The sequence below is a fragment of the Panthera tigris genome, chromosome E1 (assembly GCF_018350195.1).
Source record: "Panthera tigris isolate Pti1 chromosome E1, P.tigris_Pti1_mat1.1, whole genome shotgun sequence".
Lineage (NCBI taxonomy): Eukaryota > Metazoa > Chordata > Mammalia > Carnivora > Felidae > Panthera > Panthera tigris.
The window spans coordinates 23,697,440-23,725,406 of record NC_056673.1 but is presented as its reverse complement, the minus strand read 5'-3'; the positions used below and the strand labels follow the sequence as shown (position 1 = coordinate 23,725,406).

Here is a 27,967-nt window from a genome sequence, read left to right as displayed (position 1 = left end):
AGGACAGACATATTTCAATCTCTAGACGCTTCTCCTCAAATATATTTTAGGAAATAATACTAGAACACGTAAAGTGACTGTGTAACACAAGCACAAGAACTCTGATGGTGCTGAAATTGCACTGACTCCTGGATTTTACCAAGTAGATCAACAATCACTTACATTAGAATCAAATTAATTTTCTCTAGTGACATGGACTGATCACACCACAACCCTATAAAAACCCAATCCCAAAAGTTGTATGGCAAGTGGGGAAATACACACCTGTACTTTTTCTGCTATCAGTCTGTCTAGCCAGCCAGTGTCAATTCTATTCAGCTGAAAACTCTCAGTCTCCAGCAATTTGATGAGGTATTCAACTGTAGTTCGAAAGTCACCCCGAATAGATAGTTCCTTCAAAGCCACCACCATGTTTCTGGGAGAAGAACAGAAGCAGATCTGTTTCAGCAATGAGTGTTTTAGTGTTTTTCAATCATTTTAAAGAATCTTTCAATTCTTCTGGAGTCTTAGGAGGGAGGAGAGAGACAGTTCCACAAACAAATGACGGTGCACATGTTACTTGTGTTCATTCACGTGCATTCCAGGCAGGACTTTGTAAGTCAGTAAACTTACAAAGTTTGGATTGATATTACCATAAAAGCATCAGCATATCACCTTTCACTATGTAGAGTACAGAAAAAACTATGTGCAAACCACCCTCAGTTTTCACTTACTGAGTTTCCACCATTCTATTCATTTATTGCTAGCTAACTAGGATTAGGGCATAATTCTCCCCTCCTTATACCTTATTTATTTTATTAAAGTATATTTGACACAGAATAAAATATACTTAAGTATATAGTTCAATACATTTTTTCTAATGCTAATACCTTCATGAGGTTTCCATACAACGAGACAATAGGCTGGGTACAGTCAGGTAACAGCCTGACCCTGCATGTGAGAGGTTTTTTTTTAAGCTGCATTTTAGACATCTGTGGAAGGAATTGCTCATTACTTTTGTTACTTCCCAATTAGGTGCAAAATGATCTAATTAGAAAAAATTTTTTTAATGTTTGTTTATTTCTGAGACAGAGAGAAACAAAGCATGAATGGGGGAGGGGCAGAGAGAGCGGGAGACACAGAATCTGAAGCAGGATCCAGGCTCTGAGCTGTCAGCACAGAGCCCGATGCGGGGCTTGAACCCACAAACCGTGAGATCATGACCTGAGCTGAAGTCGGTCGCTCAACCGACTGAGCCACCCAGGCGGCCTAAAAAATGATCTAATTTTAACAAAATTTCAAATACTGTGAGTCGTTTCCTGTACCTTTCTGCCCAGTGCCTATCTCGCAAAGGGCAGGTCCTTACTTCAACAAATATTTAATTTGTTGTTAATTAGGTATCTCACAGACTCAAGACACATACTAGACTCATAAGGGAGAGAGAATATAGATACAATAACTGCTTTCAAAATATATGGCAGAATATCATAAATACCAGTAGAAATACAAGCAAAATGCTGGACTAGTTTTAAGAAGGGAGAAAATCCACCTCCCTATGGTTTCATGAGGCACGTGGAATCCGACATGGGATAAAAGTATAGGTGGAATTAGGACAGTGATAGGAATATCATCCCAATGGTCCAGGCATTCCCTCAGCCTAAACCATTTTTCTGTTTTCCACCTCCATCCTCCTCTTTACACCCTCTTGGCCTGGTTTATTCCTATATGCTTCTTAACCGTCTAGATGTCACTTCTTTCTGGGAAACCGTCCCTGGTCTCCCCAGACTGAGTTAGCTGACTCAGCTATATGTTCCTATAACGCATTTATGTAACCCCACTATTATAGACAGCACTTGCTACATTGAGTTTAGTTGCTTATTGCCTGTCTTCTTGTGGATTGTAACATCCCATTCGAACACAGACTCTATTTGTGTCTTCATTATATTGCCATCACCAACAGATATTAAGAAAATATCTGATAAATGTAATGAATGAATGAATGGACACAGGAAATGGCAAAAACAAAGGGAAAGAGGGACAAAAACATGGGTTGTGTTCAGGGTACATTAGGATTGAGGTATGAGGACAGGAACTAGTGACAAAGCCATTTATTCAACAAATATTTACTAAACACTATGTTCAGGGGATACAGCAGCAATAAGATAAACATGGCCCTGTTCTCATGGTATTTAGATGACCATCTATGGGAAATAATGCTGAAATGGGGATTGAGGCTATTCTGGAAAATAAGAATATGCACACCAAGCTGAAGAATATAGATCTAATGTTATGCAGAAAGAAGAAACAAACTGAGCTGAAGAATGAACTTCTGGCATGTTGTCAAGAAGCAAGTTTATTATAAAGACCATATTTTTAATATGCTAGAAGTTAACCTAGTTAGCTTCACACCATAGAGAAATGTACAGAGCAGGTCAGGAGGTAAGGAGCAAAGGCTTCTGAACCAGATTAGAGGACATGTGCTATAGAAAATACTCAGTGGTCTCCGTAATCAAGACTTTAAACCTAAATACCAATAGAGGCCACTCTGGGAATGTAAATGAGTGAGGCAGAATGGATGGGGGCTGGGTGAGAGAGTTCATGTTTCCTCTAAAAGCAGCAGCCACACAAAGCTTCAGTAAACTTTTGCCAAGTGGAATATAAAACCAGTGTTGTCATTATCATCCCATTTTTAAGAGAAGGCAGAAATCCATATATTTATTTCAATCTCCCAATTTTTAAATATTGGCAATTTTTTAAAAATTAACACTCTGCAAGCCAATAAAAACACATCTGTGGCTGTGACTAGTTGGAAAGCCACCAATTTTACAAGTTCTAGTGTAAGCTTTCTTTACTTTGGTAAAGCAGAATATAGCTGCAAAAGAAAAAGTCATCTTTATAGCAGACAATTTTTCTGGTAGTATTGCTTTAATTTTGAAAAACTTTACTTATAGTTTTGAATAAATGGGAAGAACTGTAGAAGACAAAATAGAGAAAAATTAAGAGTTCCCTACTTCTGTATACACATTATTAAAAAGCTGATATTATTAATAAGTATCTATTGACTACTCAGCCTATGGATGGATACAGATCGAAGGTCAAGGAAATGGTTATAAACATAGGTGGTTCAAGAAAATATACCATTAAAAAATAGAAAGAACTAAGGCACCTGGGTGGCTCAGACGGTTAAGTGTCTGACTTCAGCTCAGGTCATGATCTCACAGTTTATAAGTCTGAGCTGCATATCAGGCTCTGTGCTGATAGTGTGGAGCCTGGAGCCTGTTTCATATTCTGTGTCTCCATCTCTCTCTGCCCCTCCCCCACTCACGTTCTGTCTCTCTCTCTCTCAAAAATAAACATTAAAAAAAAAATAGAACTAGTTCAATTTTGATACTCTAAAATATCTGAAGTGTTACAATTACTTCCTAGAGCCCTACGTTTTAGGAAAGCAGAATTGCTTGTAGTATTTTTTAATGTTTAATTAACAATATAATAAATAAAAATTAATGTTTAATATTTATGTTTAATAGAATATTAATAACTTATGACATAGCAGTCATATGTGTATAAGTTATGTGTATATGTCATAGCCCACTAAGGTCTCATAAACAATGTGGATAGTTCCCTTATATAGTTTTTACATAACAAGCAGTTTGACTTTATTATTCAAAAAAAAAAAAATTGGCAGGGGCTGTGTGCCTGGGTGGCTTAGTTGGTTAAAAGTCAGACTTCAGGGCGCCTGGGTGGCTTAGTCGGCTGAGCGTCCGACTTCGGCTCAGGTCACGATCTCACTGTCCGTGAGTTTGGGCCCCGCGTCAGGCTCTGTGCTGACAGCTCAGAGCCTGGAGCCCGCTTGGGATCCTGTGTCTCCCTCTGTCTCTCGCATTGTCTCAAAAAATAAACATTAAAAAAATAATAATAAAAAAAAAAAAGTCAGACTTCAGTTCAGGTCATAATCTCACGGTTCATTGACTCGAGCCCCGTGTCAGGCTCTCTGTGCTAACTGTGGAAGCCTACTTGGGATTCTCTCTCTTTCCCTCTCTCTTTCTGCCCTCCCTTGCTCACACTTTCTCCCTCTCTCAAAAATAAATGAATAAACTTTTTAAAAAAGTAAAATATATATATGTTTATTAAAAAAAATTTTTTTTGAGAGAGAAAGAGCAGGGGAGGGGCAGAGGGAGAAAGAGAGAATCTTAAACAGGCTTCATGCTCAATTGGCCATGAGATCAAGACCTGAGCCAAAAATCAAGACCCTTAACCGACTGAGCCACCCAGGGACCCTTAACTTTATTATTTTAAATGACTGTAGGACATTTACAGCCATACCTTTATTTTGATGACAAACAGCAGATCCCACCTATGATTTTATATGATACCAAACTCTTGGTCAAGAATCTACCTCCCCCACCAAAACAATGTTTCTGTGGAAAAATATGATTTCTTTAAAGCAATCAATTTTATAAACTTATCAAAAATATTTAAAGTAAGAATACTTGAAAAGACTCAGAACAAACAGAAAAACATCTGCCAAACACTGCATAATTTAACAAAACATGAACGCAAGTACAACTGAAGATATATTTCCTCCAAAACAGTATCAGTACTTCTGTAGCAGACAATTTCCATTCCCATGATCACACATTCACTGAAGATTAGAACAAATTTATTTTTTTTAATGCAATCAAATGTTATTATACTCACGAAATTGCTTCCTCTCTGTTTTCTCCCCAGGAGAAGCAGTGACCAAACTGAGAATCAGCAAATTCGTGAAGGCCCCCTGCAGCAGCAACACTGAAATAACCCCAAACATTCTTATTGCTACGGAAATTCAGTTCCTGAACTGTTCCTGAGCTGGGCTTAAAACCCTGTTAGAGAATGAAGAATATGAGAAACCATATTATACTTCCAAGGAAGAGAACATACTGTTCACTCTTCATTCACTGTTTAGACTCTGTGTTAATCATACACAAAAGCAGAAATGATGCACAAAAATCAGAAAGGCTTGAGAGCCAACATCCAGTGCTACCCACCCAATAAGGACTCCATAATGACTAAAGTTGGATTAAATGGCCAAGGGAGCAGTGATCACTTATTTGTCTGCTCTGATGAGACTTCTATAAATTTCCATCTCCAGAGGAAGTCACAAGATAGAAAAAAAAAAAAAAGTATAAACCTTTTAAGTGATGGGTTACCTCATCTGGATTTTCACTAGTGATCCGAGCAGCAATAACATGGCCCCTTGGGCAAGGAACATGAGCAGAATTTTCAAAATCAATGGGAGCATCACCCCAGGGAGATACTCCATACATCATACGAATATCCTTGATTCTATACAGAGGGATCCCCATGGCAATCTGAAAGGAAACATATCACTCATTTTTCACAGTTACTTTCCTTAAAATGTGGAGGCTATCAGATTACCTACAAGATTTTTCATTTTAGTAAGCTTCACCTAAAATACTCTATTTCTATTGTAACCTGTATTCTACAATAATCGAATAGGTAACTCTAAGTTGTATGTGTGTGTCTATTGCATTTCTCCATTAAAGGAGCAGAATTAAAATATATATAGGAAGAGTTCGTGTAAGTGCCTATCCAAGAAGTTCAGACAGCTAAAAAGTCCTAACTGTGTCATAATTACTTCATAATTATTCACACAAACCACTGGAGGAAGTAAATAAATCTTTGGTCCTTAATGGAAACCCAGAAGGAGCTCCCAATGTGGGCAAAGAACATATTAGATACAAATAATATCAGACCTCATCATTAGCCATTAATTACTGCTTCGCCCACGCTTGTTTCCTGGGATGAGTGGAGAAAACATTATTGACAGCTAGCACTTTGAATATTATAAAAGTAATGTGCTGCCATAGTCTTGCCAGGAGAAACTACAACCACCACTCTGATGTGGAATTGCTTTAATATAGAACATGAGTAATAAGGAGTAGAGGACAATTACAAGGGTTTTTTCCAATTAAAATAATCAAATAAAGCATATTATTTTTAAAGTTTCTTTCTAAACTATGACAGTTTCTATCACATGTGTCTGGCTAAAAAATATGATAGTATTACTAGATTTGTACCCCATCAGGAAAGCCAACCCACACATCACAACCCATATAGCACGAGATGAACATTAGATGAGACTCAGATAGGAGGTGCTTCTCTTTATCAGACACCAGTTAAACCAGTTTCTCAGGCATCTCTGACATTCAGAACTTCTCTAGGCAACTCTCTCAGCCAAGATCAGGGTGACTCACCTGGAGTTGCGCTGCAGGGAGGTTGACATCAGCCACCATCTCTGTACAAGGGTGCTCCACCTGTAGCCGAGGGTTCAGTTCCAGAAAGTAGAAGCTTCCATCCTGGCTGTAGAGGTATTCGACAGTCCCTGCACTCACATAACCAACCATTTTGGCAAGTTTCACCGCACACTCAAAGAAGAAATACAAGTCAACATGAGTGTCTCACCTTGACCAGCTGGTGGACCCTACAGCCTCTCCCTGACTCAAATATCCACTGTTTACAAGAGCCACCAAAGGTCTTTAGCCACATGAGAGTAAATTTCACTCTCTCTGATTATTACACAAGGTGTCTAGACATGGGTGCCAAACTCAATCCAGAGTCGGGGGAGAACTGTTTTTCACCTGGCATCATAGGCAACCTCACCCTATCAGTATAAGTATATACAGGCAATAAAACATTGTGACAGACTATTCAGTGTGCCCTGGTTTGTAGTATTCCTGGTCATCTTCCTAGAAACATGGCTGTCCAGCTAAAGACTATACTCTTCAACCTCTCTTTAGCTAGTGACTCAGTTTTGACATATATAATGTCAGCATTAGTGAGTAATATGCATAAGCACTGAATCAGGTTTTGGAAATGAAACTACTTGTCCTTCTATTCCTAGCTTTTCCCCTTCTGTGGACTGGAATGTAATCATGATAGTTCACACCAGTTTCCACCATGCAGATGAGAACACACTAAGAATGGCAGAACAAAACAGAAAGAACCTGAATTGCAAGATGGCCTCAGGAAGTAGAACCGTCCTACTAACCCTGGAGAGCTTACCTCAGATTATGAGAGGAAGGAAAAATAAACTTCTATCTCATCTAAGTCATTGTATTTTTTGGATCTCTTTTTTAAACAGCTTAACCTGTATACTAATCCATACAGAAATTATAAAATTCAGATAATGCTACTATTTAGAAAAATTAAAACATGGGGATGCTACCTTAGCAAAAGAGTAGTGGGTAGCAAGGAAACAAATATTGCAGACTAAAAAGGTTGTGGTCTCACTGTTAGGCATAACAAAACACTTGATAAACTGTCTTCTACAATAACTTGGAACACTGACAACACATGAAGTCTAAGAAAAATAGTTAGAAAAAGTCAGAATGTGAAAAAAATCAACTACTTTTATATCCCCAAACCAGATTAGATTCTCACCCTGAAGCAACCCGGTATCAAAGATTCACTATTAGAGGAAAAGTTACTATCTCCAGAAATCTTAGGGTGTGGTTACTCTTACCTAAAGCTGACTGGAAGCACACAGTCCAGAAACTAGATTTTGAAGGTACTGTATTTCTGAACACACCACAAACCTGGCCTTGAAAAGCCTGTGATTGATAACTAGAGTAATATTTGTGGCTCTCCTCTTGCACCAACTCTGCCAAAGAAGGCATAGTCTCCAAAGGCCAATCACAGAGAAACCTCAATGAGGAAGAACTTTGCAGGGAACAAAGACAGGTATTTCAGGGATGATGGATAAGGGATTTACTTCCAGACAGCAGAACCAGAGGCAGCCAGGGGGCTAACTGAGGTATTACTCTAATACAAGGCAGGAAATCATCATAATTCCTGTCTAGAAGGATTTGATAACTGCTATGGACCAGTGATTATGTATATTTTTTATCTTTTTTCCAAGTGGGACTTATCCTGCTCATATTCCACCACTGTATATTGTGTATATGCTACAGGGAAGAATAATAAGGGGTACACAACTTGAATTTTAGATCATTGGCCCATGAAAAACCACATGAACATTTAATGGCGAGAACTGTACATTTCTTAGAGATCCTGGACTCTGGGCTGAATGTAGTAATTGGATGGGACTTTGGGCTGATTTTGTTGGGGAAAGACTAAATATGTTCTAAGAGTGAGAAAAAGGGTGTGAAAGGATAACGGGTAGCCAGAGGAGCAGACTGAGGCAGATTATTAAATGCTCTCCAGTGATTTTTCTTTGTATCATTTAGTAACAGAATCTCCTGAATTTCAGCTGAGTATATGGCCACCCAGTTAGTGACCACAATTCCTGACACCCCCTACAGGTAGGTGTGATTGTGTAACTGAATTTTGTCCAATGGGATATGAGCAGAATATGGGTAACTTCTGAATCACATTTTTACATGCCTGCCCTCTAAGTCCTTTCTTTCCCCCTCCCACAAGCTACAATATGAACATAATCTTATGAAGAAGCTTTAATCATGAAGATAATGACACCCTAGGGCAAGTGTTGGCAAACATTTTCATTAAAGGACCAAATAATAATTATTTTCAGCTTTGTGGGCTATAACATAAATAAATTAATGTGGCTGAGATCCAATAAATTTTTATTTACAAAAAAAGTTAACAGGTTATGGGACGCCTGGATGGCTCAATTGTTTAAGTGTCTGACTCCTGATTTTGGCTCAGGTCATGATCTTGCAGTTCATGGGATCGAGCCCCATGTCCGGCTCCATGCTGACAGTGAGGAGCCTGCTTGGGATTCTCTCTGCCCCTCCCCCATTTGTTCTCTCTCTCCTCCCACCCCTGCCTCCTCTCAAAATAAATATGCATTAAAAAAAAGTTGGCAGGTTGGATTTGGCTTGCTCACCAAGGGAGTTTGCTCACCCCTTTCCTAGTGAACAACACAGCAGTAAGAATGGATCCCTGGTACCAACTCATCTCTCAATGATGGTAGAGAGAGAAAGACAATTTACACCTTGTTTAAGTCACTGTATTTGAGTGTACCTGAGTGGCTCAGTCGGTTAAGCATCAGACTCTTGATTTCGGCTTGGGTCATGATCTCACAGTCATGTGACTGAGCCCCCTGCTTAGGATTCTCTCTCTCCCTCTGCCCCTACCTGCCCCCTACCTCTTTCTCTCTCAAAAACAAAACAAAAAAAGGCCACTGTATTTTGGAGGCCTCCTTATCATAGCAGTTAAAGAAAAATTCTTAATTAATGCATACACATGTAGGAATTAAACTTCCAAAACAGAAGACCATATATTTAGCTTGTTTGGAATTCAGGAAAAAAGAGATGGAAAATATATTTCCAATAAGATGAAGACTCAGTCACTATTCCAGAAAAGACCATGTTCAGACCCCTAAACTACAACCGTTTCCAAGAAACCTTGCAAGACTGTTGAGAATTCTTTTCTACACAAAAATATAGAATATATAAACTTTAAGATGCTCAGAAGACCTTTTAAGAGATAATGGATCTGAAAAAAGACATCTGAAGACTCAAAGATAATCAACTAGAAAATGGAACTACCTGCTTATCAGGAGGTTGCTTAAAAAAAAAAAAAATTCACTGTCCCCAATCATTTCTCTTTTTTACCCATACTCGAAACAGTACACTCATTTTTATCAAAAGTGTTAACTAATTTAGAGCCGGAAATGTTTAGAGGGAGAAGAGTAGGATTATTTTTCCTCTAGGACAAGGATATAATCTTAGCAATTATCTAGAACCACTTGAAATTCCACTATACTCAGGTGTATGAATTGAATGAGCAGGAGTCCTATGAACTGAATGAGTAGTAGTTCTGTGTAAGAAAACAAAAATTACAGCTTTTCATATACACACCTGTTCCATATGTTCGAATACTGCTGGAGTAGCAATAGCAGCTGGTGCTTCTTCAATAATCTTCTGATGCCTGCGCTGCACAGAGCAGTCACGACCAAACAGAGAGATAGCATTGCCATACTGATCTGCTAAAATCTGTACCTCCAGATGACGGGATTGTTTGGCTAGTCTCATCACAAATATAGGAGATCCAGGGACTTCAGCTTGAACCTATATTAGAAGAGGAAATAAAACAAATTCTTAAGTGGTAAGCACTTCAATTTCAACAGGCAGATGCCTAGAAGTGTCAGGGACCATGTTAATTAGCAGGAATACAAAAAAAGAATAAAATATAGTTCATGCCCTCACCTATTAAGATGTTGAATTCTTAGTTATATAACCAATATTAATAGATGACTATGAAACATATGAACACCCAATGTGTTACAAAAGTGAAAAACAAAATAGTCTGAAAAGACACACACACAAATCCCACAAAAGGGTAAAATACTGCCATCAACTCCAGACAGCCAAATGTACAACTGGCTCCAGACTAGATGCTTTCTTGGTTCACATCACGTCACAGAGGATGTTGTAGTTGAAGGATTTTGATCTTCAATTTTGAAGCATAATGCCACTAGATACAAAATTCTACACTGGCGGTTACCTTCTTTCAGCACTTTAAAGACAATCCAATGTTTTCTGGCTTCCACTGTTTCTACTGAGATGTCCACTATCAATCATTACTCCTCTGAAAGCAATCTTTTTCCGGCTGCTTTAATATTTTCTCTTTTTCTCTCTCTCTTTTTTTTAGGGGATTGAGGTAGCAGATTTACTCTGATAATCTTAGATGTGGTTTTCTCTGTATTTGTGCTGTGGGACTCATAGTACTTTTTTAATCTGTGCTTAGTAACTTTTATGTAACTTCAGGATACTTCTTAACCATTATCTCTTCAAACATCGTTTCTGCTCCATGATTTCTTCAAATATTGCTTCTGTTCCATTCTCTCTCATTTCTGAGATTCCAAGTGCATGATATTAGATCATCTCACTGTATCCCATATGTCTTTTATGCTGTTTTGCTATGTAGCAAGTCACCCCAAAACTCAGTGGGTTACTTAGGACAGCAACTGTTTCATTTGCTCACGATACTGTCCTCATCTGGGCAGTTGTTCTTCTGCTCTTGCCTGGGGTCATTTGTGCATATCATCATCTGGTAGTTCAAGTGGGGCTGAATGGTCTCACTCAAATGTCGGGTGACTTGTGGTGACTGTTGGCAGGTAGGTCAAGGGAGCCTCGACTGGAACAGCTTATTTATAGCATGTGGCCTCTCATTCTCCAATGTGCTAGATCAGGCTTCTTCAATGCAGTGTTCCAAGACGGTGAGGGCAGAAGCTCCAAGGCTTCACAAGCCCTAGGCTCTAGAACTTACACAACACCACTTTTGCCACATTCTAATGGTTTAAGCAAGCCACAGGGCCAGCTAAGACTCAAGGGGTGGAAAAAGAGATGCCACCTCTTGATGAGAGGAAAGGCAATCACATTGCAAAAGGATACATACAAGGATGGGAGGAGTTATTGCGGCCATGTCTGCAAACAATCTACTATGGTCCACCCTCTGGCCACAATAATTCATAGACCTCCCACATGCAAAATAGACTCACCCCCTCCCAAGACCCCCAAAGTCATCCAATCATGGCATCAGGCTTGACGTCCATTTTCTCATGAATCATGTCCAGATGCGAATAAGACTCCTTGGGTGCAGCTCCTCAGGTGCAATTTCTCTTGATCCAACGATCTGGGAACTAAAAAGACAAGTTATCTGCCCCAACACCCCCACTATTTAATGATGAGATGGGGAAAGGATAACCATAAAGGATAATCCTGTTCAAAGAAGAGAGGATGGGAAGTACACAGTGGTCACTGTTCCATAGCAACTCTGAAGTCCAGATGGGTACATGTCAGGTTCCCTTACTCTAGGGGCAGGGAAATTTTTCAGGGTCTTGTTCTGCTCCCTGGCAGAGATTTTCCTAATCCACGGTGCATGGCTCTCCTTTGTTCTTAGCTATGCTCTCTGGGCTCCTGGCTCTGCTCTCTGACAAATCTTGTTATTAGATGTTTACAGCTGAATAGCTTTCTCACTCTGCTTCCTGTTTATAGGAAATTGAAAACCCACAAGGCTCTTTGAAGTTTGAACTACCTCTGTCCCTTTGGTGTAATTATCAGTACAAGTCCATTGAAAAATTTGTGGGCTTCCTATGAATCACCCTGGGGGATTTACTCCTTGCCCCAAAAGATACATCCATAACTTTTCTGCACAGATATCTCTATACTTTGGGCATATCAGCCTGCTGTGGGATAACACCTTTAAGATTTTTTGAAACTCTTTCCTTTTAGCTGAGAGGATAATCCACCAGGTAGTGTCTTAAATATCTCTAAGCCTTAAAGGATCTCACAGCTATTCATGACTTGGCCTTTACCCTGAGGTCACTTTTTACTTTGAGGATCTTTTTACCAGGTGGAGAGACTGGGAATGAAAAAAAGTTCTGTTTTCAAACTCAACAAGTTTGAAACACCTTCTTTAGCTCATCTCTCTTATTATTCCTTAGCATAAGTAACCAGAAGGATTCGAGATACTTTCAACATTCTGTCTAGAGATTTCCTTAATTAGGTCCATGAGTTCATTAAATACATTCTCTATTTTCCAAGTTACCTCAGACAATTTGTTCCATCATTACAGAACATATGCTACCCTTTTTTCCAGACCCTACTAATAATTCCCTCACTGCCTATCCACCATTCCTCCAGTCTTCATTGACAATCTCCACCATTTCCCCAGCCTCCATGTATGAGCCAGTCTTAAAGCCAATGCGACATATTTTACTTTTTGTTATGACAGCATCACACCTTTAGGTATCAATTTCTGTGGCAGTTACCCATTGATGCTTAACAAACCACCAAAAATTTAGTAACAGGACACTGAGCATTTGATTTGTTTACAGCAATTGACTGGGGCTCAGTTGGGTATTTCTGTTGATCCTGGCCAGAAGTTACTAATCATGCAGCTGTAGTCATCTGACAATTTAACTGGGGCTGGATGGCCTAACAGGGTCTCACATTCATGACTCAAATGTGGTGCTGACTGTCAGCATGTAGGTCTAGGAAGTCTCAGCTGGGACAACTCCTCTCTACTTCATGTGGCCTCTTTTTCTCCAAAAGTTTAGACCAGGCTCTTCACTTGTCAGTCTGAGGCTCAATTCAAGAGGGCAATGGCAGAAACTACAAGACCAGTTGAGGTTTAGGCTTCAGAACTTATACAGCATTTCTGCTACATTCTCTTGGTTAAAATAAGTCACAAGGCCAGCAAAAATTCAGAGAGTGGGAAAAAGACTCTCTTTCTTGATGAGAGGAGAGGCAAAAATCATATTATACCAGGGTGTGTATACAGAAATAGGAGAAGTTATTATGGTCATCTTTGCAAATGATCTCTCACATGCTCTTTTCTGTATTTTTCATCCTTTTGTCTCTTCATGCTTTAGTCTGGATTTTCTTCTGAGCTATCTTCCAGTCACTAATTCTCTCTTCAATTGCATCTAATATGCTATTAAACTCCTCTACTGACTTCTTAATTATAGTTATTGTCTTTTCAGCTCTAAAATTTGTTTCTTCTTTATAGTTTCCACTTTTCTGACAAAATTCTCAATCTTGTCTTTAATTTCCTTGAAAACATTAAGTATAATTACTGTAACATCCTTGTCTGATAGATCCATTATCTAAACTCTCTATGGGGTCTTTTATACTGACTTTCATTTTTCTTGATTTTCAGTCATGTAATTTGATATACCTGCTTACCTTTAAATGGCTATTTGATACCACATTTGAAAAATAAATAGAAATAATTTGAGATCCTGGATATTATTATATTTGCTTCTTTCTGGTGGTTAGTTACACCAGCAATCCTAGAACTCCTTGCTTGAATCAAAGGTTGAGTATTTTGAAGCTGAGATTTAATGCCTGTGTGGGTTGGTCTATTTCCAGTTTATTTTTACTCCTAAGGTATAGTTCCTTCAAGATCCCAACCTAAAACGGGAAAGTTTCCCAGGGCACCCTCCTTAGAAAACCCTGAAGTCTAAGTTTTGTCCTTTTAGTCTTATAAGACTGTTGAAAACTGCAATCAGCTTTTCAACTGCTTCTTCTCAAACCAAAAGATATCGCCAGGGGAAAAGTGGCCTTAAATGCCACCTCCCTGGGTTTCCTTCTCCTATACCTTAGCCCCATAATTCTTTACTAACTTGAAAGGTTTCTAATGCCTTGAAATAGATTTGTAAAACAATTTTGTCCAGCTTTTCTAGTTTGTTCTCAATGGGAGGATTTGTTTGTTATTTGGTTAATCATTATTGGAACTTAAGGACGTTCACATAAAACTTCTTAATCTTAGTGTTCTAGATTCTTGAACTATTTGATTCCATGGTAATAAGCAGTTTCAAAATACCTAAAGGAGTTATACTTTTAAAACTTAACATGCTTTTTCTTTTGCCTCTAAGAGTGAAAGTCCTTTCCTTTAGATCCTGTGAGGCATTGATCTTCCTATAAATTCAGGTAAACTACAAAAGGAATGTAGGGTAAAAAGGAAAAAGAAGGGTAATACTCAAAATCTGACATTCAAAACAGGATAATGCAGTAAAACAATGGATTTATCACTTTTATCAGTTTGCTGTTTAATGTTGTTTGCTTTTTAAAGAGGGCAAATAGAAGGTGGCCAGAGACACTAGTAAAAGACAGTAGAAAGTAAAAAATGCTGGGAAAAATAAGAACAGTGGGAAGCTAGGAAAGTGAAAGCCCAGAAGGTGTCCAATTTTCCTTTTTCTGACTCATCTTTTTCTGGTAGGAGAAAAAGAAAGTGAGTCAAGTATGTGAGGGTAGTCCTCGGGCAGGAAAGAAGAGACTTCTGTCTCCCAATTATCTAAGATTCTGAAAAGAGATCATTTATTTGGCCTCCACAACTAACCTGTAGTATGGCCACACCAACATGGCTGCAAATCAGAGGGTTAGGCAGGTATCGGAAGCTCAGCTTTCCTAGAAAATCCCCAATGATAGAATGTAGACCTGCCATAGGGTTCCTGTGCCAAGGTGCAGTGGCCATGCAGCACAGACAAGGGTGCAGGCTGCTGAGCTGGCCAGGTAGATGGGACATATAGCATAAACTCTGGAACCTGCAGCCACTTTGAACTGAAGTGAAGTAAAGCCAACCAGAGAGTCTGAGCCCAGCCATGCAAGAGCATCCGAATCAGGAGCTAACCACATAATTTATCTACAATGCCAGCAAAAGAGAAACACAAAAATGTCGAAAGGCATTGTGACTCTTTCTTATCACTATGAGGTCCTGTGAGCCACAGGGATCATATAGGTGTTCCCATATAGGAAGACTTTTATATTATGGAGAATAACTACTGTTTGAATCACCTTATTGAATAAAAACTTACACTGAATTGGACATTGCTAATAAGCAGGTAGGAGCTAGGAGAAAGACTAGAGTACTTACAGACAAAATAAAAAATTACATTTTCTGGACATCCATATTATATTATGATTATTATCTTTTATTTTATGGAGGTATAAGTGACATACAACATTAGTTTTTGGTGTACAACATAACATTGTAGATATAGTGTGAGTTAAATCATGTATCTCTGATATACATGTAAATTCAAGCAAACAAAAACAACTTGTATTCTACCTGTCTGAAGAGATTCGGGAAGTCATCTGCATTGTTAACTTTTCTGATTCCTTTCCCTCCTCCTCCTTCTGAGGCCTTGATCATTACTGGATATCCAACTTCCTCTGCTGCCTTCAAGAAGAAAGAGAAAAATGGAAATAAGAGTAGTAATAACAGGGAAGGAGAAAACTGGCAGTTTCTCCCTTTAAGAATGCTGCCATTGGTAGGTCCAAAAGTAGTAAAATAGAAAGGTCCTGAAGACATACTATTGGGGGGGGGGGGGGGGGAAGCAGTAAAACAATATTCGTAGCATTAGGCTGAACCAAAAGAAATGGCCTTTTTTGTAGGTAAAAAAATGGTTGAATATTTGCAATTTCATATGGTTCAATGTAAGACAATCCTGTGTAGGCCAAAAACAAAATAAAACTGTATGTTTATATATAATTATGTATACTTTCATACACCCACATATGTGGGTGCAAAAAAAAAAAAAAGGCTAGAATATACACCAGTGGTGATAAAAGGAAGATAAATAGATATACCTCTACTTCTTACTGTATTTATTTCTATATTATTGGAATTTCTTACAGTATGCAGGTCTTCATGTTTTACCTCTAATTTTTATTTTTAAAAAAGGTAGAGGTAGTCAATGGCCTCAGTACAGTTTCTGACAACATAAAATATTCAACAAATCAGAACTCTCACATATCCAGAAATTATTTTCTCACTTAACTTTTTGTAAAATATAAAAATAACAAGACACTGAAATATTTTTTTTTAAGTTTTATTTATTTATCTGAGAGAGACAGACAGAGAAAAAGAATGCGTGCAAGCAGGGGAGGGGTAGAGAGAGAGGAGAAAGAGAGCATCCCAAGTAGGCTCCACACTGCCACCGCAGAGCCCAATGTGGAGCTCAAACCCATGAACAGCAAGATCATGACCCAAGCGTTAAGTTGGACACTTAACTGACTGAGCAACCCAGGTGCCCAAATATTAATAAAATTAGTTAGAAAATTAATTTTCAAAACATACTAAATGTGGTTTTCACATTTACAACATTTGATAATGATCAGGTAGCAAGTCTAAACTTTCTGAAAATTAATTATATATCCATTAAGTAGGGAGCTGGTTAAATCAAGATATGCCCATCTATTAGAATACAGTGCAATTGGGGCACCTGGGTGGCTCAGTCGGTTGAGCGTCCGACTTTGGCTCAGAGTTCGAGCCCCACGTCAGGCTCTGTGCTGACAGCATAGAGCCTGGAGCCTGCTTCCGATTCTGTGTCTCCCTCTCTCTCTGCCCCTCCCCCACTCTCTCTCTTTCAAATATAAATAAACATTAAAAATTTAAAAATTTTAAAAAAAAGAGAATACAGTGCAATTATTAAAAAGAATGAGGTGGTTTTTATATATAGTGATATGAAAAATGTCCAGACAGTATTGTTATGGCAAAAAGTAAAGGGGGTAGGTAGAAGTTAACCAAAATTTAAAATAACTAAGTCATTCCTTTGTCAAAACCTTCCAGTGATTTATGGTTTACATTATAATAAGATCTAAAATTGTATCAACAGGGGCACCTGGGTGTCTTAGTCAGTTAAGCGTCTGACTTCAGCTCAGGTCATGATCTTGTGGTTTGTGGGTTTGAGCCCCACTTTAGGCTCTGTGCTGATAGCTTAGAGCCTGGAGCCTGCTTTGTTCTGTGTCTCCCTCTCTCTCTGCCCCTCCTCCACTCACACTATCTCTCTCTCTCTCTCTCTCTCTCTCTCTCTCTCAAAAATAAGTAAACATTAACAAAAAAAATTTTTTTTAAAAACAAACAGCATGATGAAATAGTATTGGCAAATAAAGGGCTATCACTGGGTGATAGGGATCAAAGAAACAGCCACGAATGTGGAAAAGACTTAAAAAAAAAAAAAAAAATAAGGGGCGCCTGGGTGGCGCAGTCGGTTGAGCGTCCGACTTCAGCCAGGTCACGATCTCGCGGTCCGTGAGTTCGAGCCCCGCGTCAGGCTCTGGGCTGAGTTCGAGCCCCGCGTCAGGCTCTGGGCTGATGGCTCGGAGCCTGGAGCCTGTTTCCGATTCTGTGTCTCCCTCTCTCTCTGCCCCTCCCCCGTTCATGCTCTGTCTCTCTCTGTCCCAAAAATAAATAAAAAACGTTGAAAAAAAAAAAAAAAAATAAGGTAGTCCACATGATATCAGTAAGAAGGCAGGCCTTTTAAGAAAATATGAAAACTCTAGGCACAGGTCATCTATTTAGAATATTTGCAAAGTATTAAAAAAAATTTTTTAAATATTATTTAAAAAAATTTTTTTTAATGTTTATTTATTTTTGAGAGAGAGAGACAGAGAGACAGAGTACAAGTTGGGGAGGGGCAGAGAGAGAGAGAGACACAGAATCTGAAGCAGGCTCCAGGCTCTGAGCTGTCAGCACAGAGCCTGACGTGGGGCTCAAACTCACCGACTGCAAGATCATGACCTGAGCCAAAGTTGGACCCTTAACCGACTGAGCCACGCAGGTGCCCCAAATCTTCATTTATTTTTGAAAGAGAGAGACAGAATGTGAGCAGGGAAGGAGCAGAGAGAGAGGGAGACACAGAATCCGAAGCAGGCTCCAGGCCCTGAGCTGTCAGCACAGAGCCTGACGCGGGGCTCAAACTCAGCAACCGTTTGATCATGACCTGAGCTGAAGTCGGACACTCAACAGACTGAGCTGCCCAGGCACCCCACAAAGAATTTTAATCTCAGGAGGAAAATGCTTATATAATATAAAGTAGGAAAAGAAAAAAGGATTACTAAACTATATAGAGAGAGTGACCTTAATTTTATACTTATCATAATAATTATAAATATGGGAATCTATTAATAAAGATGATCACTATAGGATAATAACATATACTATGAATCAAAAACAGGTCAAAAGAAAATATATGAATGTGTTATGAATATGTATCTATCTCTGGATGGTGGGTTTATCATCATCTCTTTTCTGACCTTCCAAATTTTCTACCAGAAATTTTTATGTTTAAAATTAAGACAAGGAGGGGCACCTATGTGGCTCAGTTGGTTAAGTGTCCAACTCTTGATTTCAGCTCAGGTTCATGGGTTCAAACCCCGTGTTGCTGTCAGCACAGAGCCTGCTTGGGATATTCTCTCTCTCTCTCTCTCTCTCTCCCTCTCCCTCTCTCCCTCCCTCCCTCTCCTCTGCCCCGCTCATGCTCTCTCTCTCTCAAAATAAATAAATAAACTTAAAAAATAAATAAAACAAAATTATGACAAGGAAAAAAAGGAATTTCAATTGACAAGCAAAATAGCTAGTTCTTTACAAAGGGCTTCTACTTTTGCAAATTATAGCAAATAGAGTATGAGGTTGGCAATTCAATTAGAAATATTAATTTTATTAAGGAGATTAAAAGACACAACGTGAAATGCAAACAAAAGAGGAAAATTAGTTGAGCATTCAGCATTTTTTCTTGAATTTATAACATATAATTCAAACACAAGTATTGTGTTTTTCTAAAACAGCCTCTTTCATCATCTACTTGGAAGCATAACTGACATTTCCAACTATTTAAAAAGTGAAAGGGGAACAAACTGAAGAGAACTTATAAAAGAAAGAAACGGTAATGTTGGAGAAAGGATCTCTTTTTGTTTGGGTTCATGTTTCCAAAAGGATGGACTGTAATTAGACATTTTCAGCCTCTCTTGGCTCCCACCCCCCTCCCCCAAGGGAAAAAGAACAAATTATGTGATTGGTCAGTTTGGAAGAAGGAACTGAGCATGCACAGCTCAGCCTCTTCCCCTTTGGGATCAGCCCACTGCGCAGAGCATATGCTCTTTGTCAGCTCTCAGTGATACAAGAAGCTGAATGGTAAAAGCTCTATCTCTGGAGAGGAACATCTTTGGTTATTCAGCACCACCAGTACCCAGTGAGTAAGCATATTTAACTCTGACGTTCAGTTTACAAATCTGATTGTTGCTAAACACATAAGCCATTTCACCAACATCTCTATTCATAATAAAGCTGACATTTCTCTATCTGCCTGGCTTCTTGGTTCTGAATTCAAGCAGGGCAAATATGTGTTGTTTGTTGCCCCCCACCCCACAAACACACACATACACATAATAACAGGTAGTACAGTAGAGAATCAGTATTTTCTAAAAGCTCTGATTTAGCCACCTAAGAAATGTTCTGTCCAGGTGAGGGTTTACTTCACAACAAATTTATTTTTGTTAAATTTAGGTCACTTCCTTACTCTATATATCTCCTGGTCTTACAATCCCAATGCCCTCATGGGTGCATATCATGAACCAGGCTTCAAATTAACGTTTGTGACTACAATCAGTCAGTTGAAAGACATCACTCTGTAGTTAGTAACCTACCTTCAGCCCATCATCCACATCCTTCACATAACCTTTTTGATATAATTCCTGGGGAACATTTAAGATACGTTTTGAAAAATCATTTTCCTGCCAGTCCACACGAAGACCTGTAATAGATAACGGTAACTTAAAAGCTGCTTTAAAAGCTTCTGTTTTGTCAATTTTCTGCTATTCCTTCTTTAAAATGACCTCGTATTTATCCAAAATTAAGGATATGTGAGGAAAAAAAGGATGCCATAAAGCCCTCAATTCTCAGGGTTAGCGGTATTTAGCTCTAGAAGACCTGACAACTTGGGTTCTTACCCTGGAGGAAGCCAGGAGAGCTAATAGGGAGCAAACTTATAAAAATGCAAGAATATACAAGACTGAAAAAAAAAAGCATGTCAGACTTCTCACAGCAACTCAGCAGGCAAAATACCTTCAATTTGTGTGTTCAGGCCTGCTCCAGGGCCAGAGGTCTGGGAAATAATTCAATCTTTATGAGCCCTCGGAAATGGAAATGGCGGTTTTATTGGCCTCAGCAGAGTCATGATTCCATGCTCCCTGAATGTCCCTGTACTCAGCCACAAGGGGTATGCTATAGCCCCTCCATTCAAACGAGAACAAATTCAACCTTTTATTTTAAACTGTTTGACCCAGCAGGTCTAGAGAGGATATTGCAATCCCCCTGGAGAGCCAGAGTAACAAGAGTTCAAATCTGTTGGGCCTCAAGGCAATGGTCGTTCCCATTTGAAAGACATTTTAGTTTGTTGTTCCCTGTGGTTGAGTACTAAGCAAATTTATATTGTTATTAGTTATAATGATTCACATGGCACTCTTAAAGGGATTTGTCTAGTATAAATCATTTTAAGAAAAATTTTATTCTTCTGTATGCCCAAAAGAAAGGTTGACTACTGCCCTCATTTTCTGCATCAAGGGCAAATGAGAGTTTGAATTAACAGCCAAAGTAAATAAATCATCAATAGATGGTAGGTTGACATGAAGAAAATGATAGTAGGCAAACATTTGAGTAAGTGGGTTTTTCTTAGTGAACCAGGTCTCCTGCCAGGCAGGTTCAAAGACCTAATTCTGCCTAAGTCCACCTGTGATGAAGATTCTAGCCTGCCCAGAGTAAATCCAAATCTACAGAACCATATGAGTTTTCCCAGAGTTTCCTCAAATTCAAATTAAATCTCAAGATCATTTAAATCACAGTTTAGCACATGTGTAACTGGTACAAAATTTATATTCCTAAGACATGATAAAATCACAGGTGTATAAATTAGCCTAGGAGATATAAAATACCATAAATCAACCTGGATTCTATTTCTTATCCTGAAGAATCCAAATAACATTTTAAATAACCTTAAGACCCAAGCCACAGTCCCAAATATCCTACTGAATTTTTCCGCACTTCAAAACACAAACAAGAAATACTTTCTTACCACTCCCACTCCAGGGAAGAGTTGGGATACCAGCAGTTTGAGCCACTATGGAAGATGCAATCTTATCCCCCAAAGCCCACATGGCCTGGCTTGGAGGACCTAAAAATAAGAAAAGAACCCTGATTGTAACGTTTTGGCCTCATTTCCATCACATAGGTTTCATCTTTTATAGAATTATTTTTGTATTTGTCTGGTCTCCCCTACATCATATATCATGGAGATTGTGAACTTGATTATGGGGATTACTGTGTTATGACTCATCTTTGTACTCTTTATAGAACTTAATGTAATAAGCTTTTAGCATACAGTGAGAGTTCAGCATGTATGCTGAATTAAATTCCTGACAAATCTAACTCTGATTTTATCATTGTTCATGATCCAATTTGACAAGGTTATCAAAGTCCTTTTTTTTTTTTTTTTTTAAGCAATCTTAAAATAAAGGACTTATAAAGTTTGGGGTTCAAGTCTGAGATATGCCCTCCTTGGTCTTAGGAGAATCCAAAAGGAAAATTTATCATTAGTAAACATTTATCTCTTTAGAAGATTTCTCTCTGCTAAAGGAAAGCAGAAAAGTCAGAAGAAAGAGCTCTCACTTATAGGAATATAACTTATATGCTTAAATGTGAAGGTGCTGATTCATATTTAAGGGCACAGTCCTAGGGCATCCTAATATTCAATGATCTCTGCTACACAAAAAGAGGTCCTTTCTCTACATATTTTCTTAAGGTTAATGCCAAGTTTTAAAAAGCCAGTGTTTTGGAAATCAGAGCCTCCTCCATATCTCACGGAAAAGAACCTGAGGACAGAAACACAATCAAGATGAAGAAAGATAAGTAGGATGTAAGAAATGAGGAAGAGGTATGTGGAATTTGAGAAACTTAACAGAAGACAGTGGAGGAAGGGAAGGGAGAAAAATAATTTCAAACAGACAGGGAGGCAAACTATAAGAGACTGTTAAATACAGAAAACAAACTGAGGGTTGATTGGTGGGGGAGAGGAGGAAATGGATGATGGACACTGAGGAGGGCACTTGTTGGGATGAGCACTGGGTGATGTATGTAAGCAATGAATCATGGGAATCTATTCCTGAAGCCAAGAGCACATTGTATACAAGGGATGTTGGCTAACCTGACAATAAGTTATATTTTTAAAAAAATGAAGAAGAGACAAAAAAAAGAAATGAAGAGGGTTACTCTGAGAGCTGCTGATTGATGAAAAATAAGAGCCCCGTGCATGTTAAACAGAAGAAAAGCAGAATATAAAGTGGAATGTGGGCAAAACTGACAAAGAGAACCAGAAAGACAGGAAGAGTATGTTAGAAAGGTTTACCCATGAAGGCGATGCCATTTTTCAAAAGAAGTTCTGGGAGCTTGGGATTCTCAGAAGCATGACCCCAGCCAGCCCACACTGCCTATAAGGGAAGATAATATGATTCTTTCTTAAAATTCATACTAAAATAACATGATAAACTGTACTACTCTCTACCAAGACTGGCCCCACACCATGAGGTACAATAGCTCCAGAGCTGCCTAATGCTTAAGTCGGCAGAAGCCGAATTACTTGATTCTTGGCAAACTTTTTATGGAACAAGAATAAGCAGTCCATTGTGTCAAAACCTCTGTAAAGAGGTCAAAACAAAGTTGAGGTTGATATTAAGATCCTGCTAGTCTTGTTACTCTTTAGGAAACTCAATTCATAACCTTTCCACTATACTCTACAGAGCCTTTTCTAGAAATACTAGTTTTCTTTCACAGTTTCAATTACTTTGGCCACCCAACTCCACATTTATATTTAGTGGTTATACTGCCATATAAATCTCTAGTTTTGTTTTTTTTTTTTTCTCTCTGGGCTTAAGTACATTTATCCTAAACATCCTAACATAATAGGGAAGAAATAATCTATTTCTATACTACCATATTCTCAGCTAAGAATATTCCATTGGAAAAAGGAACTTTTATTTACTTGAGATAGTTTGAAGGTGAAATGGATAGTATAAATAATCTCTGAAAGACCCTTACAGACCTTCTGATTGTATTATGTTTATTTTTGCCTCATTCATTTTTTCCATCTTTCTTTTCCCCATCTGTTATACCCCTCACAAAAAAAGCTTTATCAATTTTCAACAAAGATGCTTTATATAAAATTTAAAGTTCTTCTCTGGATAGCCCCTTGTGTCTAACTGTAAAATGGCTAAACTGGTTTGAAAGGACACACTGGCATCTCTTACTTGCACTGGGATCCTTTTAGCAATATCAAGAATTAATTCCACGTTTGCATAGTTGTTGTTGTTTGGTCCTCCTGGCACCGGCACATAGTGATCTGCCATCTTAATGTATTCTGAAAATGCAAGCAAATTAATAGAGAACACATGCTTTATTTCCAGAAATAGAACAGAGCACAACTACATAAAAGACGATACCATCACAGTTAACGACTGGACAAACTGCATTAACTAGGTAAGTCCCAGGACATTTAGTTAGAGGCTCTGACTTTGTTAAGTCATGGGTACTAACATGCTAATCTGGTATTCAGGAAGCTCTTCTATTCAAACAACAGCTCTCAAACATTTCACTATGTAACCTTTTTGAAGGGCCTTTAAGACCTCTCTATCAAGGATGATATGTCACTTAGAGACCCCTGTACAATTATTTATTCTGATAAAAAGTTTTAGCCCTAACATCCTTTATCTTTAACTTGCACTGTACTCTGAGAAGCCCTTTTCCTGATGTCAAGCTGTGACAAACTGGGAAAGAGGGCAGAGCCTGAAGGGTTTGTGGACTGGCTGGACAGGAAAGGTTAGTTACTGGCATATACCAAGGGCTTGAAAAGACTTTATCTGGAATGTTGGAGATAATAGGTATTTGAAAGACACTTTTGAAAGATAACTTCTTTCCCTCCTTACATTTTTTTTGCTCCGTATTCCCTTTCAAATTTGTCACCTGATGTCTCTCTCTTCCTATTCCTGGCAATAATGGTAGAGCAGCTACAATGTGCAGTAAGTATATTAAGCAGTTTATATATATATTATTTACTACTCAGTAATCCTATATATGATAGGTATTATTGGCGCCTAATTTACAGGAAATTGGCTTGGAGCAGTCAAATAACTTGCTCAAGTTTATTTATTAGCATTCCTTCTATCTTATTCTTAATTTTTAAAGGTTTTACATCCTTCTAAAAAAAATTCCATTCAAAGTAAGATGCAAAAACCTATAGTTTGTTCCAAATAAAAACAGGTTTATTGTTCTCTTTGACTACAAAAGGAAAAACATGTTAATTATTTTTAAAAAACTATAATGTATCAGGATGAAATAATACCATTTAACAGTCAAAATCACCCATTGCCCCACCACTCAAAGATAAGCAGTTCATGCTCCGATATACTAGAAATCATCAGTTGTTAACCAATTTAACAATATATTGTGGGTACCTTCCCCTATGTGACATAGAGATATATTTAATATATATTTAGTATTTTATATATACTTAATATAGACCCAATATTTCAATGGATGCCTACCATTCCACAAAGTAACAATAATTCATAATTCATTTAACTACTCACTTATTGATGGACATATAAGTCATTAATAATTTGGAAAATATTAAAATAATAGAATGATGAATATCCTTATACTGCTGTCCAATTATACCCTCAGGATATAGTCCTAGAAGTAAAACAACTAGGTCAAAATGTATCCACATCTTCAAAGACAGAACCATGTTAGACTCTCATTAGCAACATGGATGACAAATTGTCTGTACTCTCAACTATATTAGGTATAATCACTCTTTTAAACTTTACCAGTCTTATAAACTTAAAAAAAAAATCCCCATTTACTACTGTTTCAGTCTGCATTTCTTTGATTACCATTAGTATCAAATTTCTTATATGTTTACTGTCCCTTTTTCATTCTTCTTTTATTATCTACCTAATTCATGTTCTCTGTTCCTTTTCTATTGAAGGGTCATTTGCTCTATTATAGTTAGACATTCTTTGCTGCCAGTATATTTTTCCAGATTACAATCTGTCTTTAACTTTCTTTTTTTTATTTGCAAAATAGAAATTTTTATACAGTCAAGTCTATCTAACTTTTCTTCTGTGGTTTAGTCTTTTCTGAAGTTCAGTAGCCCTAAGTACAGGAAAAAAAAGTTACTTTAATTGCTGACCTACATACACACACACGTGCACACGCATGCACACAGAATCTGCAAATGTACAGCTGTCACCAACCAACAACAGTTCAGAGTTCTACACCAATCAATCTTCTGTTATCACTACTATAGACACTAATGAGAAGCCCTGGTAAGTAGAAAAAGAAATTGCATCTTAATCACAGAGCCTGGATTTCTCCATTACCTCCTGGTTCCCACAATTGCCATAATTACAGCAGAGATGCTATTCTAGAGAATATTTACAAATGAACAAAACTCCCCTCCAAGGATAACACTCATTTCTTTCTACGGATTTCATTAATCATCCACCTTTCACGACACAAAAATATGCAACTGGGTCAATTATTACCACCCTTACCATCCCTTAACCTGTCATGTCAGCCCACTCCCCTCCAGGTCTCAGGATAAAGTCCTCTCCTTATGGTAATAACCAGCTCTTGTATCTAAGGCTCCTTCTCCATAATCTTTTAAATTGTAAAAGTAATGGTTATCTTACACTGGATTCCCATGATGACTGCACAATGGTATAAGTTTACCAAAACTCACAGAACTGTGTACTTTTCAAATGGTGACTTTCATGGTACATAAATTATATTCAGTAAAGCTACTAAAATAATTAACATAACAGAAAGGTTAGAAAAAAGGAAAAATCAATCAAAATAATTAATTCAATACCACTGGTATCATAATCCTTTCTGAGTTCTTTTTCAAATAACTTGTAAAGAAATTGTAAAACTGTATAAACTCTTTGCAAAAAAGTTGGAAAAAGAAACAGAAATAAAAACACCCCAAAATACCACCCCCAAAGATAACTAGTACTGCTGTTGGTATATGTCATTATAACTTTTTTTCTAATTATACACAGTGTCTTTTTCCCTATCATGTCATGCTACCAATCTCCTTATAACTAACTTTTTCTTTGCAATAGTGATGGACAGTCTGTTCCCATGATCCCAGTTTCCAGGTATCCATACCTTAAGGAATCCCTTCTCCTTGGGTGTGAGCAGGATCTATGACTTGCTAGCCAAAAGAACATGTCAAGGGTGGGGAGCTGTCACTTTCATGATTACGTTACATAAGAAAGTAACTGATCTTTTACTAGGAGACTTTCCCTTCCTGGCTCTGAAGTAGCAGGCAGTCATTTGGGGATGGCCCACATGACAAGGAGTCAGGAGTAGTCTTTGGCCAATAACCAGCTAAACATTCAGGCCCTCAGTCGGACAGCCCACAGAAAACTGAATGCTGCCAACAATCACCTGAGTTTAAAAGCAGGTCCATCCCAAATCGAGCCTCAGATGAGACTACAGACCCAGCTGACATATAATTGCAGTCTTGTAATAACCTGAAGCAGAAGACCCAGCTAAGCCATGCTCTGACCTACTGACACTGTAAGATAATGTCTGTTGTTTTAAACAGCCAAGTTTATGGTACTATTGTTATGTACAAAAATAGTAAATAATGTAGCAATTTATTAGAACGCATTTTCAGACCAATAAACATTATTCTACAAAATATTTTTTAATGTGTGCATGGTATTTCACAGAATTGGTGTTGCGCATTATACTTAACTAATCTGCTCATGTTGGACACTTAAGTTACTCCCAGTTTCTCATTATTTTATTTTTTTTGTTTTGTTGTAGTTTCTCATTATTTTAAATAACACTACAATGAATATCCTTGTACAAATACATTTGCCTCATTACCGATTTTTGTTTCTCAGACTAAATACTAGAAAATATGCTTATTTTTGTCCACCTGTGCTCTTAACTGCATCCCCTTTCATCTCCTCCAGGTCCCTTGTGTACTTCCACCCCTTTCCCTCTTTCTCTTGGACTCCTTCTTCTCAACCTATAAACATTCCCAAGTCTCTTTCACTCTGAAAAATAAAAATCCTCCCTTGAGACTGTATTTCTCTTCAGTTACTACCTTTTTTTCTTCCCTTCTCATCCAAAATTCTTTAAAAAACCCACCTACATTGTCACTTCCTATTCATTCCTTAACATCTGATAACAGTCTGCACACTCATATTGCTCCACTGAAACTATTCTGGCAATACTACCGATGGTTTCCTAATTACTGGAAGGTTCTATCCCTATCTTATTGAACCGCTGACACATTTGACCCTCCTTATTGAAATTCTTTTTTCTCTCTTCTGTTTCTTCTCTCTCTCCAATCATCTCTTCTCAGCATTGTTTATGGGCCTATCTTCCTGAGTCTATCACTAAAATTTTACTCTTCTATAAAATTTCATCTTCAGTCCTCTTCTCTTTATTTTCTACCTGTTCTTTCAGGGGGTAGTGTTAACTACCACATGTTTGCTGATAATGTAGACTCTTAGTCTCTAGCCCTCATTATTTCTAAGTTCTGGAAGGATATATCCAACTTTTTATAGGATTTATAGGATCTACTTATACCAGAAGTACTCCAAACCTAATCTGTCTACCCTCCGCCCCCAGAAAAACCTTACTC

The 27,967-nt window shown here is 38.0% G+C and overlaps 1 protein-coding gene across 8 annotated transcripts in view; it reads right to left on the bottom strand.

The window, feature by feature from the left end:
- Positions 1–27,967, bottom strand: part of ACACA (acetyl-CoA carboxylase alpha) — a 277,071-nt gene that overhangs the window by 161,957 nt on the left and 87,147 nt on the right. For all 8 annotated transcript variants that reach the window (XM_007096020.3, XM_042967666.1, XM_042967664.1 and 5 more), the window contains 10 exons: positions 23,550–23,659; positions 22,652–22,733; positions 21,323–21,421; positions 19,899–20,005; positions 15,541–15,651; positions 9,825–10,034; positions 6,237–6,407; positions 5,169–5,330; positions 4,678–4,841; positions 265–415 (listed from right to left, as the gene is read on the bottom strand). In XM_007096020.3, coding sequence (XP_007096082.1) covers positions 265–415; positions 4,678–4,841; positions 5,169–5,330; positions 6,237–6,407; positions 9,825–10,034; positions 15,541–15,651; positions 19,899–20,005; positions 21,323–21,421; positions 22,652–22,733; positions 23,550–23,659 — 1,367 coding nt within the window. The remainder of the gene's footprint in view (positions 1–264; positions 416–4,677; positions 4,842–5,168; positions 5,331–6,236; positions 6,408–9,824; positions 10,035–15,540; positions 15,652–19,898; positions 20,006–21,322; positions 21,422–22,651; positions 22,734–23,549; positions 23,660–27,967) is intronic.